The 19,186-nt window shown below is 41.4% G+C and overlaps 2 protein-coding genes and 1 long non-coding RNA gene across 9 annotated transcripts; 1 reads left to right on the top strand and 2 right to left on the bottom strand.

Moving 5' to 3' along the window:
* Positions 1-2,246: 2,246 nt before the first annotated feature.
* Positions 2,247-8,150, top strand: LOC133911611 (uncharacterized). Of its 2 annotated transcripts, none has more exons than XM_062353932.1 (12): positions 2,247-2,577; positions 2,674-2,889; positions 2,964-4,055; positions 4,495-4,617; positions 5,414-5,595; positions 5,685-5,916; positions 6,042-6,254; positions 6,359-6,487; positions 6,954-7,022; positions 7,520-7,642; positions 7,724-7,774; positions 7,861-8,150. In XM_062353932.1, exons 1-12 carry the CDS (start codon positions 2,335-2,337, stop codon positions 8,008-8,010), a joined length of 2,823 nt encoding a protein of 940 aa, XP_062209916.1. In that variant the 5' UTR covers positions 2,247-2,334; the 3' UTR covers positions 8,011-8,150. The 2 variants fall into 2 exon arrangements, with proteins under 2 accessions (XP_062209916.1, XP_062209917.1); XM_062353933.1 differs by having other exon boundaries at positions 6,042-6,251.
* Positions 8,151-8,617: 467 nt separating this feature from the next.
* Positions 8,618-13,413, bottom strand: LOC133911612 (cell division control protein 48 homolog E-like). The gene is made up of 9 exons (XM_062353934.1): positions 13,241-13,413; positions 12,956-13,118; positions 11,686-11,914; positions 10,470-11,236; positions 10,143-10,364; positions 9,985-10,056; positions 9,620-9,901; positions 9,179-9,538; positions 8,618-9,078 (listed from the first exon to the last, which is right to left on the bottom strand). The coding sequence occupies exons 1-9, from the start codon at positions 13,273-13,275 to the stop codon at positions 8,779-8,781; spliced, it is 2,430 nt and encodes an 809-aa protein (XP_062209918.1). The 5' UTR covers positions 13,276-13,413; the 3' UTR covers positions 8,618-8,778.
* A 764-nt stretch (positions 13,414-14,177) lies between these two features.
* LOC133911613 (uncharacterized) lies at positions 14,178-18,961 on the bottom strand. 6 transcript variants are annotated; one of them, XR_009908672.1, is made up of 7 exons: positions 18,853-18,961; positions 18,206-18,282; positions 16,876-17,475; positions 16,436-16,525; positions 16,268-16,354; positions 15,728-15,839; positions 14,178-14,378 (listed from the first exon to the last, which is right to left on the bottom strand). It is a non-coding gene; the product is annotated as an uncharacterized LOC133911613 (long non-coding RNA). The 6 variants fall into 6 exon arrangements; XR_009908674.1 differs by lacking the exon at positions 14,178-14,378 and having other exon boundaries at positions 15,487-15,839; positions 16,876-17,223; positions 17,392-17,475; XR_009908675.1 differs by lacking the exon at positions 14,178-14,378 and having other exon boundaries at positions 15,487-15,839; positions 16,876-16,974; positions 17,175-17,475.
* Between the last annotated feature and the right edge of the window lie 225 nt (positions 18,962-19,186).

A 19,186-nucleotide genomic window follows, 5' to 3' on the forward strand; every position in this document is an offset into this window, starting at 1 on the left:
AACCGATCAAATATCACGAAAATGGGTTAATTCGGTCATCATTGAATTCTGAATTTGATCGATTTTTATTTTTAATTAAAAAAACTAAAAATACTAGAGATAATTCTAAGATCTTCTATGAAAAAAAATCATTTACATCATATTTCATGGAGAGAAGTTTAGGGAAAATTGTGCTTTAAAAAATGTGCAGCTCATTTAGTAGGGTTTATGTTAAGGAAAATATTAACATGTAAACACATTTTTTGTGTGTGTAGGATGTACTTTAAGAGGATCTATAAAATTAGTTCACTTCATTTAGAGTTTTATTAATTTTTTCATGATTTTTACAAGGTTCACAAATATAAAGTGAACATGTTAAAAACACTATAATTAACTTTTTCATACCTACATGAAGCATTATTTACGTAAACTAATAAAAGTGATTTTACTAATTTTAGTGGTGTAATGAACTAGCTATGAATTAATCTCGTTCCAACATATTTACTCAATCTTGCATGTTACTATAACTATTTCATGGTTTCATATATTTTTAGAAGACAAAGGATCATGTAAAGACTAAAAAGCTGGTTTTATGATTTTTAGATCAACAAATAATTAGCTATGCATTTAACTAGGTTTAGCAAATAAATTTTATCACATAAAATATACAACTTTTTCATGAGTATAATAAAATGCATTGATTGTACTCAAACTTATTCTGATGTGCCATTTAAGTCCACAAACTCAGAAAATACATTTCTAGATTATTAATATTGTCAAACCGTATCAATCAGATTCATACCAGCTTAGAGGGGATCTTAACATTGATATGGCATGCCACATGGTGCCTACATGATAAAGACGATACAGGCGTGACCTCTCTCCCTCCTCTCTCTCATATGTCAGCCCATCTGTCAGACTCCTCCCTCTTCCTTCAGATGCATAGCTCAGCTGCTGCGTGAACGCGGATGACCTACTAATCAGAGCTCTCCCATACGAAAAGTTGAGGATGCCCTAGCCCTCATATTGCTTGATGTCCCATAAGACACTCTCGGTCAGAACCTTATCTTCTTCTCCTCCTAATCGTCATTCCTCGCCACGAGCTCCACTGTCGTTGTTGCAATCCCACCATTGTGCGCCCTCCTCATACATAATCGTGCTAAGGGAAGCTCAAAGGAGCTCCCTCTCCGTCCCCTCTCTCAAGTTCCTGATCGAATTTGCTTCCTCCCAGTGGAATCGAGTTCAATGTCCACCTTCATCGCCTCGGACCACCGTCCTCCATGCCTCACCATTGACCTTCCGCTCTAGCCCTCCTCCAAACCGAAGAGCCCCACAGTGAGCTTTTCCTCTACTTAAGGATCCTCATACGTGTCCCCATTCGGCTCGAGCCCATCGCTAACCTAGCCTTCGCCGTGTTGCCGCTGACGAAGCTCGCCTGAGTCGTCAATGCCTGTCGATGCTTTCCCTCACCACCGAGCATGCTCCCCTGTTTACATGTCGATGTCGAGACCCCAAATCGGTTCCCCCATCGTGTGCTAGTGTTACTAATACCCTTCCCTCGCCGAGCCCCACCGCCAATCACCACCAGCGAGCCGGTCAATGCCACCTCTCCCTCTCCTGTTTTGATTTTTGACTAGAGTCAAAATGTTGAATCGATACAGTGGGTCTCAATCCTATAGATCCAGAGAGAGACTACACATATCTGAGTGTAAAAAGGGTTTACAGGCACCACATGGCATACCATATCAGCGTCAATAGGCCCTCTGAACTGATATAGACCTGATTAACACGGTTTGACAACATTAATGATTTAGAAATACATTTTTAGAGTTCATGAACATAAATGACACAACATGACAAGTTCGATGACCGCTACTGTATTTTACTCATACTTTTATCATGTAGATCATATTACAAGGAAACCAATAAAATTTATCTCACTTGATTTGAAGCTCAGATGAATTAAGTATCGATTTTACAAGTTTGAGCTATTTTTTTTGTTTTTTTAATTTTACTGAAATTCGAAAAAAAAATGAATGGGTTTTGATGTAATTAAGCAGTTTTCGTTGAAAATCAAGCGGTTTTTTAGCGCAAACGAAATATGGTCAGTTTTTTAGAATTCGATCGATTTTTTGTTAAAATTTGACTGAATTCTCACGAAATTTCAACCGCATTTTCTGATATTTGCAAAAACCGGGAATTCACATACCTCCGGTTTTAGCTCAAACGAATTTGTCGACCTTGCGTCCAATAAAACCCCGGTCCTCGGCCCCCTCCTACCTGCCGCCATAAACCCTAAATCCCGTAGCTGCACACCCACCCCACCCCACCCCACGCCGGCGGCGGCCGCCCGCCATGGTGAAGGCCTACCTCCGCTACGAGCCGGCGCGCACCTTTGGCGTGATCGCCTCGCCGGAGTCCAACGTCGCCTACGACCCTTCCGGCCGCCTCCTCCTCGCCGCCGCCCTCGACCACCTCGCCGCTTGGGACCTCAAGCGCGGCCTCCCCTCCATCTCCTTCGCACCCTCCTCCTCCTCCCACTCCCTCGCCGTCTCCTGCATCGCCTCCTCCCCCTCAGCTGCCGCCGCCTCCTCGTCGGTACGCCTGACCCCTCCCGTGCCTTCAATTCCCTTCTCGTTTGCTGCATGATTCCCGCGTTCGAACTCATGCGTGTTGGTGTTTCCTTTGGTGTAGATTGCGAGCGGGCACGCGAATGGGAGCATCAGGCTGTGGGACGCGGAGACCGGCGCTTGCGAGGCGACGCTCCAAGGCCACCGCTCTGCCGCCTCCGCCCTCCGTTTCGCGCCCTCCGGAGCTGTCCTTGCTTCCGGCAGCAAGGACTGCGATGTAATCCTCTGGGATGTCGTCGCACAGGCCGGGCTCTTCCGCCTACGCGGCCACCGTGATCAGGTCTATTTTTCATGTCTCTGTCTCAATTGGGCAACATAGCTTGGTAATGCTAATTTGGGGATTACTCTGTATAGGTCACCGATTTGGTGTTCCTGGATTCTGGTAAGAAGCTGGTGAGCTGCTCCAAGGACAAGTTTATCAGGGTCTGGGACCTCGACACACAGCACTGTCTCCAAATTGTTGGAGGCCACCGCAGCGAGATTTGGTCAATGGACGTGGATCCTAGCGAGAGATTTTTAATGTCTGGTTCAGCCGATCCAGAGCTGCGGGTGTTTAAAATCCGGCAATCAGCGGTGGAGGGCGATGATTGGAGCAAGTGGGATGTGCTAAAGCTGTTTGGCGAGATTCCGAGGCAGAGCAAGGAAAGAGTGGCAACCATTAGGTTTAATAACAATGGTAGTCTTGTGGCATGCCAGGTGGCTGGGAAGACAGCAGATATTTATAGGGTTCTCGATGAAACAGAGGCCACACGGAAGGCCAAGAGGCGGATGCACAGGAAGAAGGAGAAAGCATTGGCAAAATCCATGGTTGCGGAAGGCAATGGCACTGTCATAGATCCTTTGCCAGCTCAAGACTGGCAGAATCCTGCTGTTATTGTCACCGATGTATTTAAGCTCCTTCAAGTTCTGCGGGCAAGCAAGAAAATTTGCTCGATTGCATTCTCTCCAAGAAATCCACCAGGAGGCTGCCTTGCCACCTTGTCTTTATCTCTCAACAATAACATGCTTGAGACATATTCAGTGGATAGTGAGAAGGTCTCAAAGATGAACTCAATTGAGATGCATGGGCACCGTTCCGACATTAGGAGTGTCTCCCTTAACTCAGAGAACAACCTCCTGATGTCAACTAGCCATAACACTGTTAAGATTTGGAATCCTAGTACAGGGGACTGCCTTCGGACCATTGACTCTGGATATGGGTTGTGCAGCGCTTTTGTCCCTGGAAATCGGTACGCCCTTGTTGGTACAAAAAGTGGTACTCTGGAGATTATTGATATTGCTAGTGGGAGCTCAACTGAGGCCATAGAAGCTCATGCTGGTTCCATACGATCAATTGTACCCATTCCAGATGAAGATGGAACTGTCAGTGCACGGGGTTTTGTCACTGGGAGTGCTGATCATGATGTCAAGTTCTGGGAATATCAGTTGGTTCAGAAACATGATACTGTAAGTCTTCTGTGAATTCCATATGGAATGCCTCATACATTTTTGTGCTTCAGTGTCTGCATTCCTGGTTACTTGTCCATAAGTTGCCATCCAAGAAAAAACATCATTTTGATTTAGTGATTCTATTATATGATCTTCTGTAGTATTTTTTTTATTTGCACCTGCAATATTTTTGCTTCCTTCCATGAACTCAATTGAATTCTATCTTAAGTACTTAAGAGCAGTTCCAGGTCAAAAGAATTTCATGTGGTTCACTGTTCAAATGTAGTACTTTTGTATGATTGACTGATTTCTTCTTATTTGTACCAATTCCAAATATCCAAGTGTACGCATATTATTTGTTTCTGGAGTTTCCTAAATTGTTTGAAAAAATTCAACAATTCTTCCAATACCTTTGCTAAGCAGCCTATTGATTTTATAGATGCTAACTTTGTTACAGGACTCTAAGCAGCTGACTGTAACAAACGTGAGAACCTTGAAAATGACTGATGATGTTCTTGCTGTTGCAATCAGTCCAGAAGGAAAGTATATTGCTGTTGCTCTCTTGGATTGCATGGTCAAGGTTGCAATCAAATCCACTTCTACATACACTATTTTCTGTTTTATATGGTTTTTTAATGCATCTGGAAGGGTGGTATGGATTCTATGTACCCAACCCATTGTTCATGATTTATTTGTATATATTATCTAGATACCCCTTTTATAGCAATAGGAAGATTTTCTCTCTTATAAAAAGAACACATATTGGTAAATATATGTTCCCAAAGTCCCGCTTTTCTATGTACCAAGTCATTATTCCACCGCCATCATTTGCATGTTAGCGTTAGGCACTTTGCTTCAAAAATGAGTTGTCAATAGCTTTTTATATTGTCTGCATAAGTGTGAAATTAATATGTTCTTTCAGTGTTGCCGATGACCACACTGCTTGTTGACACATGGAAATTGTCATTGGCTTATTTTAATTCTCCTGAAAATGTAAGAATCAAGAAATATCAATTTTAAAATATGTTTAATTAAGATATTTATATTAATCACATTTACCTTCCAAAGCTACAACTAAAACATGCTTTGTGTTTGAAAGACTGGTTTGCCTCCTGTATCTAGTTCTGACTAGTGTGGTTGTTGCCTAGGCAATTGCTTGAATCAGTTCTGTTGAATTAGCATTGGTCTCATACTCTGATCAAAACTATGGTCCTTGAGGACCTTCACTGCTGTATTTTACATAGATACACAACTTCTCTTGATTGCCATGAGATGCCAGCCGCATCCTGGAAACTTTTAGTAATATCAAATTACTTTGATCTAGTAATAAATTTCTTGTTACATTGCTTGTCTCTAATACTATTATGTTTATACAGGTCTTCCACATGGACACACTGAAAATTTTTCTGGCCCTTTATGGGCACAAACTTCCAGTCCTCTGCATGGATATATCATCTGATGGGACTCTAATAGTTACTGGTTCTGCAGACAAAAATATGAAGATTTGGGGTATGGATTTTGGGGACTGCCATAGGTCTATATTTGCCCACTCAGACAGGTCCGTTATTGACTTCTAGTTTTATTTTTTTATTTTTGCTTCGATTATAGGCATAACCTTTATATCTTTTTTTATGTTTCACTTTACAGCGTGATGGATGTTAAGTTTGTGTATAAAACTCATTATATGTTCAGTGTGGGGAAAGATCGCACTGTGAAGTACTGGGATGCTGATAAATTTGAGTTGTTGTTAACACTTGAAGGACATCATGCTGAAGTTTGGTGCCTCACAATTAGCAGTCATGGTGATTTTATTGTAACAGGTTCTCATGATCGCTCTATTCGCCGCTGGGATCGTACTGAAGAACAACTGTTCATTGAGGTATTCTATAATTAATAGGCTCACATGAAATTTTGTGTTGTATTTGCTTCAAAATATATTCCAGCAGTTTTTCAGTCTTCCCATAGATTGCCTTATTCACCTTCAAAATCTCCAATAATCCATAGGAAGAGAAGGAGAAAAGATTGGAAGAAACTTTTGAGGCTGATTTATACAATGATATTGAGCATAGATATGGGCAGAAAGATGATGCTCCTGATGAAGGTTCTGTTGGTGTTCCTGGTAGGAAAACAAAAGAGACAGTAACTTCTGCTGATGCAATTATGGATGCACTTGACACTGCTGAGGAAGAACTCAAACGCCTTAATCAGCACAAGGTGGTAAGCCCACAAATTACAGCTGGTTCCACTTTGTAATGTATTATTAGTGAATTAAGAGTCACCTAATGAAATATTTTCTTAATCTGTATGTTTTCCGGTTTTAGGAAGAACAAAAGAATGGGAAGGGTGCTAAGTTTCAACCTAATGTCATAATGCAAGGGCATTCATCCTCAGATTATGTTCTGAATGTAATTTCAAACGTCCGCCCAAATGACCTGGAACAGGCCCTCCTGGTATGTTTGTTCTTTTTTTCTGTGATGGACTGCTTAATCGCCTTAGTTCCTCTCTTATGAGTTTCATTTAAAAACAGTGTTTGTATCACTTACTTAATGTAGCAAAAAGCAACAAAAAAAAATGTGGTTTCTGGTAAAATGAACCGCGTATAATGTTCTGATCCTGACTCTTCCCTACTTGTCTCTTTGTAATTCATCTCATATATTTGAACTGCTAAATGCACAAAACAGACAATGTACGTGCATCAGTTTCAATTCATTGCCTTCTTTAACTAAAAAAAATCAATTTATTATGCTATGTTTCCTGAATAAATCTTTTCTTTAAATTTGATATCATAGTCATACAGACAAGAGGAGTTTATTAGTTGTATTTAATTATAAAATTTATTTCTATGACAATGGTTTTCTTTTTTTACCATCAATTATCATTTGGCGGCATATTCATTTTTTTAATTCTTTGGAGCAGTCATTGCCATTCTCAGACGCACTAAAGCTCATGTCTTACTTGAAGGAGTGGTCTCTGGTTCCTTCAAAGGTAAAATAATTTTTTGATATGTAATCCTGCTTGCTATGTTATGTAAATAAAGTTACCTGGTAGCTTTCTCAACATCCACTCCCCTTTCTTCATCAAATATTTCTGGCTGCAAAGCTCGTGAATGTTGTGTCACCAGCGTGATATCTATCAAAATATTTTTCATTCTCCTTTGAAGTTTCACCTTCCCAACTCATATCGCATTATATTGCATATTTCTGCTGTCCTCTACTCCTCCATGAGGCGTGAGTGGTGGTTTTTGTCCTTGGGATCCAGAACGTAGATGCCCTCGTGATTTTTTGCGTTGCACAATGCCTATGTTTGCATAAGTTTCTCTAGTTATAAGGTTAATTGTTAAACTAGTTATGAAGGTTGTGCTACCTACGATCAGCAATTATGGATGTTATGTATCTCATGTATTTTCGTTTTTATTTGCCTTGGGAAACCCATGTTGATCAATTGAAATAAAAAAAACTGACTTCTGCTATATAAGCTTTCAGGTTGAGCTTGTTTCTAGGGTTTGCTTAGTGCTCCTTCAGACACATCATAATCAATTAACTACTACGCCAGCTGCGAGATCCTTGTTGACAGAACTAAAGGATATTCTTTACCGTAGAGTAAAGGTGACTTGTTATCTCTTTAAAATTTGAACAGGCAGCTTTGCAGCAATCTGATCATATATCTGTTTAACTTTTGTCCCCCAGGAATGTAAAGATATTATAGGTTTCAACCTTGCCGCAATGGATCATTTGAAAGTACTGTGCCCCTTCTCCTCTCGAAATTTTGCGCAACAAGGCATTTTACTTAGTTTGACTGATATTTTTGTATGCCTATCTTTTAGGACTTGTTGGCCATGAGATCAGATGCGCCTTTTCGTGATGCGAAGGCAAAACTCAGGGAGATCAGGCAGGAGCAGTCAAAGCGGTCAGATAGGTCCGATGGGAATGAGAGAAGGAAAAAGAAGATAAAGAAAGCGTCCGGAGAAAGTTGAGCTTTAGGCAAGTGCAAAGCAAATAGTTGTTTTGTTTTGCTCTAGTTTTGTAAGCTATACACTGTTGTAACGTGCTCATTTCCTTCGTACACGAGCGTGACAGATTTTTTTCTAGTGAGTGTAATCAGAAAGTGCATCTACTTATGTGTCTTCCACTTGCATTAGATTGAGATGCGTTGGTAGTTTTAGGTGTAACACGTATGCGCTTCGTTTGGTACGTTAGAGAATGCAAAATCCAAATGGAAATAGGCCAGTATTGGTGTGAGTACTGAGTACACCTCAGGTATCCCTGATCAAATATTCAGCAAGAGAGCGATAGAAGTATCTGTGGGTCTATCGACTACTTCGAGGAACGTACATCAGCATGTGCAGGCCATGCTAAACGGTGCTCAGCTGCCATGTAGGCGACTTTGATCGACAACCAGACTACTCTCGCTCAGGATAGCACATGAACTCTCGCTCGTCAGACTACGCCGCAGCAGCAATGTAATTCAACTAAAAACTACTCCGAAGAAGCTTCAAAGAACTATTGAAGAAACAGTAAAAAAAAAAAAGTAACCATGCTGCAATCTAGATCATCGCAACTGCACAGAACGGCACCAAGGCAAGCATGCAACTCCACGATAAGAATATACACAGCCGATTCGATTTCCAGTACATCCGAAAATATTAACTTAGAAATTAGTTGACCGTCTCGTGTCTTACATAAAGACTAGCATAGCATAACAAGTATATCACGAAGGAAAGTACTTATGTCACAACCGAGCTTTAACTATACAAGTCATCATCGTCAGCTGCTGCCGCTGCGGATGCGAAGGGGTCGGCCGCAGCGCCAGTGCCCGCCGCTGCCGGCTGGTCGGGGAACCTGAACTCGCTGCCAATCCCGCGAGACTGCTGCAGCGTCTGCGCGAAGGCCTGGTACTTGCGGATGTCGGCGTCACTCACACTCCTTCGGGCGTACTTCATGGACTCCTCGAAGTGAGCACCCTTGATCTCAGCAATGTCGTCCACCTCATCTTCCTCCATGGCCTCAGGGTTGTCCTCCCTACGCCTCTCCCTTTCGATGTCCTAAAATCAAATATTACGTTAGCAAACAAGCATAAACAAGATTACTTTGCGTCTGGAAGAAATAATAAAGCAACCCAATTCAGAGCAACAGCGATGTTACTTTTTCGATGTTCTCCCTGATGGCATACTTGCACGCTCGCTGACAGACTTCTGTGATATCTGCACCGCTGAACCCCTGGGTGTATTTGGCAAGAGCACTCAAGTCAACATCCTTAGCAACAGGAGACTTCCTGAGACAGGCTTTGAAGATCTGGAGCCTGGATTGCTCGTCAGGCAGAGGAATGTAGATCAGCTGATCAAGACGCCCTGGCCTAAGCAAGGCGGGGTCAATTATGTCTGGCCTGTTAGTGGCACCGATGATGAAAACAGTCTTCTTGGCATTCATGCCATCCATCTCAGTCAGCAACTGGTTCAACACCCTATCAGCCGCACCTCCGGCATCACCAACACTGTTTCCTCTCTGAAATACATAAAAGTTTGTCAGCCATATAATTTTCAGCGTGTCTCTCTGTGTGCGCACGAGCATAACGAGAGATTATACCTGAGTAGCAATGGAGTCAAGTTCATCAAAGAAGAGGACGCATGGAGCAGACTGCCTAGCCTTGTCAAAAATCTCGCGCACATTTGCCTCGCTCTCACCAAACCACATGGTAAGTAGCTCTGGTCCCTTCACACTAATGAAGTTAGCCTGGCATTCATTAGCAATTGCCTTGGCCAACAGAGTCTTGCCACAACCAGGAGGACCATAAAACAGAACACCCTTTGAAGGAGACATGCCAAACTTTTCAAACTTCTCAGGATGCTCCACTGGATATTGGACAGTCTGCAAGAATTTTAAGTTTGTTAACAAATGATAACTAAAAAACGACAATTCAATAGCGGAAACAAAATATGAGCTCAAAATACCTCCTGGAGCTCCCTCTTGACGTTCTCCAAACCACCAATATCATGCCAAGCGACGTTTGGAACTTCAACGACCTGAATCCAAAAGTTCAAGGTAAGCCTCCAAAACAAGCATATATTTATCACAATTTACAAAAGAGATTACTCATAGAGATACTTACAGTTTCACGGAGAGCAGACGGGTTGCTTGTCCCAAGTGCAGTCTTGAAATGGTCATTTGTGACAGCCATAGAATTCAGTATCTCAGCATCTATTGTCTCATCCTCAAGATCTATAATATCCATCTTCTCACGAATGCACTGGAGAGCAGCCTCAGTACAAAGGGCAGCAAGATCAGCACCGACGTAACCATGGGTATCCTTCGCAATGTGCTCCAAGTCAACCTGCAACAGGATTAAATTGTAATTGAGATAGGAATTCAAACTTGGAGAAATTATATAGAAAACCAGATACCTCATTCATATGATTATCACTAAAAGGCCACTTACATCTTCAGCCAGCTTCATGTTTTTAGTGTGAATCCGGAGAACCTCAAGGCGCCCAACTTCATCAGGAACTCCAATGTCAATCTCACGGTCAAACCTACCAAATCTTCTAAGAGCAGGATCAATGCTGTTTGGACGGTTGGTAGCACCCATAACAATAACATGTGCACGAGACTTGAGGCCATCCATAAGAGTCAAGAGCTGTGAAACAATACGCCTTTCAACTTCTCCATGGGTCTTCTCTCTCTTAGGTGCTATGGAATCTAACTCATCAATGAAAATGATGGATGGTGCATTCTTCTCAGCTTCTTCAAATGCCTTTCTGAGATTGCTCTCACTTTCTCCTGCTAGCTTTGACATAATTTCTGGTCCATTGATCAGAAAGAAGAATGCACCGGTTTCATTAGCTACAGCTCTAGCAATAAGGGTCTTGCCAGAGCCAGGTGGCCCATACAGCAGTATGCCCTTTGGTGGCTTCACACCAATGGACTTGAAAAGCTGGGGATGACGCAGTGGAAGTTCAACCAATTCTCTGATTTGGGCCATCTGCTTTCTAACCCCTCCAACATCGTCATAGCCAACTTCATCGAGCCTTTCCTCATCCTCCCTCTTAAAAGGCTCACCCTCACAGAATATTTCTGTATCTGGTGCAACAATGCAATACTCTGCAGGGTCAGTCTCTATAACTTTGAATTCTACACTTCTCATACCACCCCTGACAAGGAAAAGGTCTCCTTTTCTCAAAGGGCGATAGGCTTCAAGGAAGTATGCTGAAAAGTTTAAGAGAAAGGGCATGTTAGAAAGAAAGAAAAAACATCAAAGCAGACTAGCAATTGCGAACGGAATGTAGCATGCCCAGCAGGTTATCATCTACAAATTGATCAGATACATATCAAGTTATCATATATGCCATTTACCAACCAATTGATATAGCCTAGGAGAAGTACAACAAATTCATGATGATGTTCAGACATGTGGTTAAATCATGGAAAGTAGTAGTGGCATCCCAACAATGCAGAACTGAACCTGTTAGTACCCACAAAGATTATCTTTCAACGTATATAAAGCTATAAAAAAAAAGCAGCTTCAATTAGATGCGGCGATCTTTTCAGAGAAGGGCATTTTATAAGTTAATTTATCAGGGTGCATATGACTGAAATATTCTGTGTCATCAAAAGACTGTGTAAGATAGAATAAGCAAGTGGTAAAGAAATCTCACGTTTCAAGAAGGCATCAAACAAGTTGCCAGTAATGCCTTCAACTGTGTCATCAATTGGAAGTATGTGCACGCGCTTCCCGTATTTGACATCTGGGCATTGATGGACAGAAACCACATCACCAAGTCGCAACCTCAAGTTCTTCCTGACGACCTTGTTCATCCGGACCTTTGGAACCTCACACGTGTCATCTGCAAGCACAATGCAGATCGTGTCTTTTCTCTTCTTACCCTGTAATGAAGCGATCCAGAATGTCAGCAGCAGAGAACGAAGTGGTAGTTGCCAAATTTTATCTTATACCAGGGTCAAATTCAAAACACGATCTTGCTAGTAAGAGTTAGCACATAGGGAGATTACAGAGTACTATCCATAATTCGCGAGTAGTATAATTGCAACACTGAGAATTTGGAAACAGGTAAAGCTTTAGATAAAAGGTAAATGTCTCGACTAGAAACCAAACAAAAGGAGTTGAACAAGTCGAATCTGATGGGAGTTTAATACATTCAGAGACTACAGCAAGAAACAAGACAAATATGAAGTTATTGATGCCCAATCAATTAATTTAAGAATAGGTGTCTCCCAATTAATTAGATTCGAGAATAGGTAATGCACACAGTTATCAACTCTCTATTTGTACCGTCTGCTCAACCTTATAGCATCATAAAAAAGTACGGCTCATCATGCAATTACGTAGTACAGTAGCTACCACTGATGATAGAAATACCAAAATAATTTATGCTATAGGTTCATAACTCCACGGTTAAGCACAAAGGAAAAGTAACAAACCACATCCAAAACACAGTGTGGCATAACTAGCTGGTTATTTTTTGGTCACTCAAATCTAGCAACCAGCATAATATCTCAGGATAAAAGCAGTGATCTATGCAATCACTATCGCGTGGTAATAGGTCGGGAACCCTACCATGTTAAAATTCTAGCATCAATTATAACAGCAAAACTAAAAAAAACACGCACTAAACTTATACCAAAGCCATGTACTGTCATTCTACTCACATATCTAAAACAAAACCTTCCGAACAAAACTAGAAGCTAGACCACAACAAGGTCGAAATTTCAAAACCTAACTAACTAAAATTCCTATAATCGCTCAATCAAAATTTCCCCAAAGCTAAGCTTACGGAAATAGCATAGTAGAAAGCCATGCTTTCCCCCACGGATTTGTAACCTACACAGTAAACAATCACAAAAGTCCAACACCCCGTAATCCAACCGAAACAGAAGAATCATCGAGTGTAAAGGGCTTATCCATACCTTGAGCAGGACAGTGTCGCCGCGGAAGAGCTGGAGCCTCTCCATGGTGTCCGGGTGGAGCGTAACGACGGAGTTGTCGTCATTGGTGGCCTCGTCGGCCACCAGCCGGTTCGGCAACTTCTTCCTCTCCAGGATCGCCGTCGAGTAATCCTTCTTCCCCTTCCTGCTCCACACCCCACCATATAGTTAAAAAAAAAACACCAAAATTCCCCCCAAAACCCTCTTCTACGCCAACAACAGATCGAAGCCCTAACTGCGGGCGGCTAGATAGGGGCAGGGACTCACGGATCGGAGGACGAGGGCTCGCCCTGGCTCGCCATGGCCGGCGAATTTGACGAGGCGGTTGGTGCTAGGCCTGCGCTGTTCGCGAGACGGCGACAGATACTTGCGGGGTGTTTGGGGGCAAGTGAGGAGGGAGGCGAGGGGATTAGTTCGCCTTAAGCATGCTCGATAGTTGTTGCCCCCACGAGGAGCTTATGAATGTCAGCTTCCACGTATGCTTAAGGCCCGTCTGGATAGTTTTTTTTTTTTTAGTTTTTCTGATAAGCTGTTTTTTTAAATTACTGTCCGATAATTATTGTTTAGAAAAGTTGGTTGTTTGACGACCATGATTTTTTTATGGATATTGTCTGTCTAAGTGTTTAATAACTGTTATGTTAACTCATCTGTCATTTAAATAATCATATATATGATGTTATTTTTATTAATTTTCACATTTAAACGTGAGAAAATTGTAATATGTATAATTTTATATAATTTTTTGAGAGAGATGAAATGCCATTGTCTCGTTTATTTCTCATTCTCCGAAATTTTCTGAATTGACTAAAACTCTAAATATTTATAGAACACACAATTCATATAATATTTATTGAGAGGCTTCGAAGCTATCCATTCAAATCCAACTCAATAGAATCAAAATGAGCAAGGCTCTTCTTTCTTGGCTGCTGATCACAAATGGCAAGAAATAACAATCATAGATCCAATATTTGTGAACAAAGAAAAAAAATCTCCAAATCACATATCGTCTATCCGAGTATGCATCTATGTTGTCTGAACATGTCAATAATTGAAATCAATTGTCACAAGACTCGCAACATACCATCCATACAAGATCATGCTAGTGTTCGACAAAATGGCTAGAAGATTATCTTCCATAAACATTTAGAGTGGCAATATGAGATTTCACATCACATTGAATTTCTAAAACCTCATTGTATGTTCTTCGTGTCAATCTACAAGGTTTTAAGCTTAACACAACGTACATTTAGCTGTTTACTTCACTCTACAATGATATGACTAACAAACAACACAAATGTTAGAAATCATACTACATGTATAGATGATACAATTTCACACACCGCTCCAATTGATAATACCAATCTTCATTCACCTCAGTCAGGTCACTCACAGTTGGCCCCTTCTTCTGCAAAATTGAACATGAGAGATTAAGCCTAGTTGTGATCATCGACAAGTAACAAGAAACAATTATGATGTGGATTCGGCAGTCCCTGACGGCGGGAGCTACGAGTCTCGGTCGGAGATGCAAATCTAGTGGTCGCTGGTGGTCGGAGTTGTGGATCTTGGATGGAGGTGCGGATTCGGTTGTCCCACAATGGACCAAAGAAGGAGTTCAAGGAGGAGGCAGCGGTAGAACGCACGGATGGTAGCCGACCGTCGTGGTGTCGATGGAGGGTGAAGGAGCCTTGCGTTGGGAGAGGAACGATGCGAATGAGAGAGAGGGGAGTCGGGATAGGAACGGTAAAAGGGGGTGAGTGGCAATTGCAAGTAATTACCCCTAAGCTGTAGGAGGACTTTCAAAATTGCGACCTAACTTACCACATAAACAGGTTCACGGCCGATTTTGTGTTCATGTGTAAAGAGGGGCATCAGCCAAAATCGCGTCCGCTAAAAGCCAGAAAGAATCGTATCGTTTGGCACCCTTTCGTTGCTTATTTCCACATTAAGCTGACAAGAAGCGATTCCAAAAGGGGCCTAAGTAGAGAGCAAGATGTTTATTTAAATACTTCTATATATATTAATATTAGTAAAATAATTAATTATATTTAAACACCTATGATCTTTATTTATATAGAAATTATAATTTTTATATAAGAACTTAACCCTCGTCTCCTTAAGCAATTAGCCATAACTTTTTTTAAGAAGTAATTAGCCATAATTATGCGTGCCCTTATATCTTGTTTCATGGAGAAGGGGTTCGGGACTTCTCGGTTCGCGGGTCGAGTAGAGTCCATGATCCGTGGGCCCAAAAAGTCCGTGGTCCACCTGACATGGAATCCGGCTCGTAGTCTAGGGCTCCCGTGGTCGACTTGGAGACTCGAGCAGCGGCCTGGCGTGCGGGCGGCCCGGTCCACGCAGAAGCGTCTGGAACAACGCTCTTGGTTGCTAGGTAGCCTCCGTTGGTAAGTTTGGTATCTTGACCCTACTTCTAACCGAATCGACCTACCACACCTGAATGACAATTGGACTGTTCTTGTGTTCCAGACAGGCTTCGGCAGATAACATCGGTCAGATTTCGAAAAATAACAGCAATTATGAACCAAACACGGATACGAATTGCCCGGTAAGTACATAAAGTTCAGACGAAATTCATCTCCTAGCATGCCACTAGATTCAAAATTGCACCATCCTAGAATTTCATTGTACCCACCATCCAAGGATATGCAAGAGCAAAGGTTCTCCACGATTAGCACATCGGAGTAAGCTTTACATGAGCGCCAGTCATCCAAACAACGCCCACACGTGTAGGCTGACCTGAAATGCTACACGCATTACATGGTACAAATTTGTATTTGTGTAGCTCTTCAATACACGCCACAATGTCAGGGCGCCGTTGGCCTGGGCAACCTCTATGCAATTTCCTGTCCTAGAAACATGGTCATGTTAGGAGGATGTTCACCACAAATTAACATACTGGTAATACTATAGCTACAGACTGTAACTGAAAAATTGAACATAAGAGAAGAAATATGACTGGTAAAACAGAGATGGCATTATTTTTGGGAATCACCCAAGTGAATTTGCATATCATAACGATACAGCCAAGTGTTGATGGCTAGCTTCATGTAGTTTCCCTGTCCATGTGATGCTTGAATGAAGCTTCTCAGGAAGTGCTCAAAAAAGGGTCAAAAAATAAGGAATTCAAGGCATCGACGCTTTGTTTGCTCAGCCTGATGTATTTTTTTAAGTAAAATAACATTAACAGTTGTAGCTAGGTTTCACCTTCTGCTAGGTTTGCGGCTCCTTTTATATGTTATGTGAAGACAAATAGCTTCATGTACTCACAAAGCATACCTCAAACAATTGGTTTATATTATCAGCTGTCTTTGCTGACGTCTCAATGAAAAACATATTGTTCTTCTCTGTGTACTCTTGTGCATCCTTCAAAAAGTGCACCTCATTGTCAAAATCACATAGCTGCCACTCTGTATCTATCACTTGACAGCAAGAGTATATTCTTACCTGCGTAGATACGCTTCGATTTTCATGTAGACCAGCCTTATTCCCAACCAAAACCATTACAATACCAGGACTACCATGTTTCTAAAGTTCCTGAAGAATAGGAACAAAAAATATATATTTAACCTCAAACCAAAAATAGGTTGGAATCCATAATTGAACTTCAGACCACTAAGATTGAACATAATCACCGAGCCAGTTGCTATTGATAGAATAGAGTATTCAAGGTCCACTTTCACGTCTAAATACTAATGTTGCTCAGGTATAATTCTTTGAATAGAAGATGATAATATTTTAGCCAACCCATTTCTAATCTTTCGCCAGTAGTGACATAGTATAATAGAAACCTTATTAAAGCAGAGTAACCGGAGTTTCAAGCAGACACGGGAAAAGCCAAGCACAAAAACTCAAAAAGAAGAGAGTTGCTGACAGTTTAACTCTACCCAGTATTGTGCTTTGCTAAATGATTCTGGACTAGTTATGTCGTAGACAACAATTGCTGCAGTAGCTCCTCTGTGTAAAGTGGTGCCAATGCAGCATACCTGAAATCAACAGGCTCTCAATTCTCGTGACTTCTTTGATTCAGGAAAATACATGCATGTCCTTGCAAAGAAGATGGGACAAATTTGCATAGAATACTATCGGAAATCTTCTGATTACGTTACTAAAACTGTTCTGTGAAGTCAACAACATATTTGTTACCCAAAACAAGAAGTACTTGTCTACAGCACCAAATATGCACCTCTCTTGCCCAGCAGTATCCCAGATTTCAAACTTCACTATTGTTGAGTCTTCCAATGCCAATGTTTGTGATAAAAAAGATGCACCAACAGTTACTTATAATCACTTGAGAAGTTGGTGAAAGGAAATTCTACAGGCAAAAGTAATGCATCAAAGATTCTAAGGTGACGAATAACATTTTTCATCCATGGCCCAATTGGCTCAAAACAGTAAATTACCTTGGAAGTAGGATCAAACTGACCGCGAACAAAGCGAAGAACAATGCAGCTTTTCCCAACACCTGAGTCTCCCAGCAATACCAACTACGACATAAAAAAAAACAAAACACCAAACAAAGTCGCTAATTATGTGTTACTAGATAAATCATAACGTGTTGATATGTTTGATAGGGACATTGATGCAATGAATGCATTCACTTTCTAAATGAAGAGTATTCGATAATCCATATGCACACGTCTTTGTTTCTACTGTTTAGGTTAGCAATATAGCATATTAACAAAAAAATTCATGATCTAAAAAAATAGACTAATGACAACATGATTGCAATATATTTTTTGAGAGATGAGAAAAACACTGCAAATAATGCGGCTCTTTAGAAAATTGTTAGAACAAATACATAAAACAGTGTGTATGGCATGCATGATGCATCTCATGTGAATTGTGAAGAACATACAAAACAAGCTGAAGTGGCACAATGTTTGTGGGTTGTACCTTGTGTAAAATATTTTCACATGAAAAACAAGCTGAGTATGTACATCTACGCTTGATGTAGTTAAATTAATGCCCTAACATATACTAAAATGCTAGGTCACAATAATTGACATAGCAAGTATGCTAAAATGCTATACCACAATAATCCATGACTATATTATCAAACATCTTAGCTCTAGCATCTTTTAAATGTCAACCCAAAGTTACAATTGACGTGTTGGTACCACAAGCAAAGCCAAGAGGAGCAACCAGAAATAGGAACGGAGCATATGGAATCAACCATCATTAATACAAAGAAAAAGAGGGAGGTGTTTGGCTAACCTTAGCGCGCAAGTCCTTGGAATCAGTGGGAGAAGAGCTATCCTTGTTGATAGTGTTTATCCCTCCCGTACTTCTAGCTGAATGGGGAAAGAAAATCTCATGCTTAACAAATGACACAAATTTGGCTTATATTCTACTTCAGCTGCAAATTATCCCCAACGCATACATCCATACACCGTTGCCACATACTTTCTACTAAACCTAGCCATCACATAAATTCTCCAAAATACATTTAAAACCAGGCTACCCCTTTTCCATTCATTACAAACGGAACATAAATTCTCCAAAAAAAAAACATTCCAAACCAGGCTACCCCTTTTCCATTCATTACAAACGGAACATAAAATCTCCAAATTGACTAAACCAATTAAATAAATCCCCCTCCACACTTAGCTCAGCTTCATGCCCACGGTCCTCTGGTTGCAGAGACCATGCCACTACAAGGAACTCAATCAATTTACTAAACACAGCTCCAAACCCTACAATAACTCTTCAAATGACCAAATTATGTGGCCCAACCGACCGGAGATCAAACCCCCATCGGAATCAGCGTGAATCTATCCCCTCCGATCACTAATCGAAGACCTAATGTGACAACTCCACACTGCATCCTGCAAATTTTAACAGCCGAGGGAGGGGGTGCGAACCTGGCACGGAGGAGGAGGTTCCATAGTTCACGCAGTCCGCAGGCGTCGGGGCTAACGCAGCGGGGCACGAGCGATGACCGGCGCGGGGGCCGGGGGGGGGGGGGGGGGGGGTGCGGATCGGGCCTTGGGCCTTGGCCTGACTCCGGGTCGGTCGGCCGCAGTTTGTCCTTTCTTCTCGTCGGGTGTGGGCTCTGAATTCTGATGCACGCGCGATACCTCGCTGCTCGGGGCTGAATTTTTATATTTTCATCATTCAGTAAGGCAACAGCAAGACGACACTTAAAAAAATCAAAAAACATTGTATTTATTAATCTTAAAATTCAAACACTATCGA

The sequence above is a fragment of the Phragmites australis genome, chromosome 3 (assembly GCF_958298935.1).
Source record: "Phragmites australis chromosome 3, lpPhrAust1.1, whole genome shotgun sequence".
NCBI classification, from domain to species: domain Eukaryota; kingdom Viridiplantae; phylum Streptophyta; class Magnoliopsida; order Poales; family Poaceae; genus Phragmites; species Phragmites australis.

Excerpts from the sequence above, each read along its gene's own strand:
- LOC133911612 (XM_062353934.1), bottom strand. The coding sequence starts at position 13,275 with ATGGCGAGCCAGGGCGAGCCCTCGTCCTCCGATCC. Across the intron at positions 13,119-13,240 it reads GAGCCCTCGTCCTCCGATCC|GAAGGGGAAGAAGGATTACT; the intron begins GTGAGTCCCTGC and ends GGTGTGGAGCAG. Across the intron at positions 9,539-9,619 it reads TTGACTCCATTGCTACTCAG|AGAGGAAACAGTGTTGGTGA; the intron begins GTATAATCTCTC and ends TATGTATTTCAG.
- LOC133911611 (XM_062353932.1), top strand. The coding sequence starts at position 2,335 with ATGGTGAAGGCCTACCTCCGCTACGAGCCGGCGCGCACCTTTGGCGTG. Across the intron at positions 2,578-2,673 it reads CTGCCGCCGCCTCCTCGTCG|ATTGCGAGCGGGCACGCGAA; the intron begins GTACGCCTGACC and ends CCTTTGGTGTAG. Across the intron at positions 7,775-7,860 it reads CCGCAATGGATCATTTGAAA|GACTTGTTGGCCATGAGATC; the intron begins GTACTGTGCCCC and ends CCTATCTTTTAG.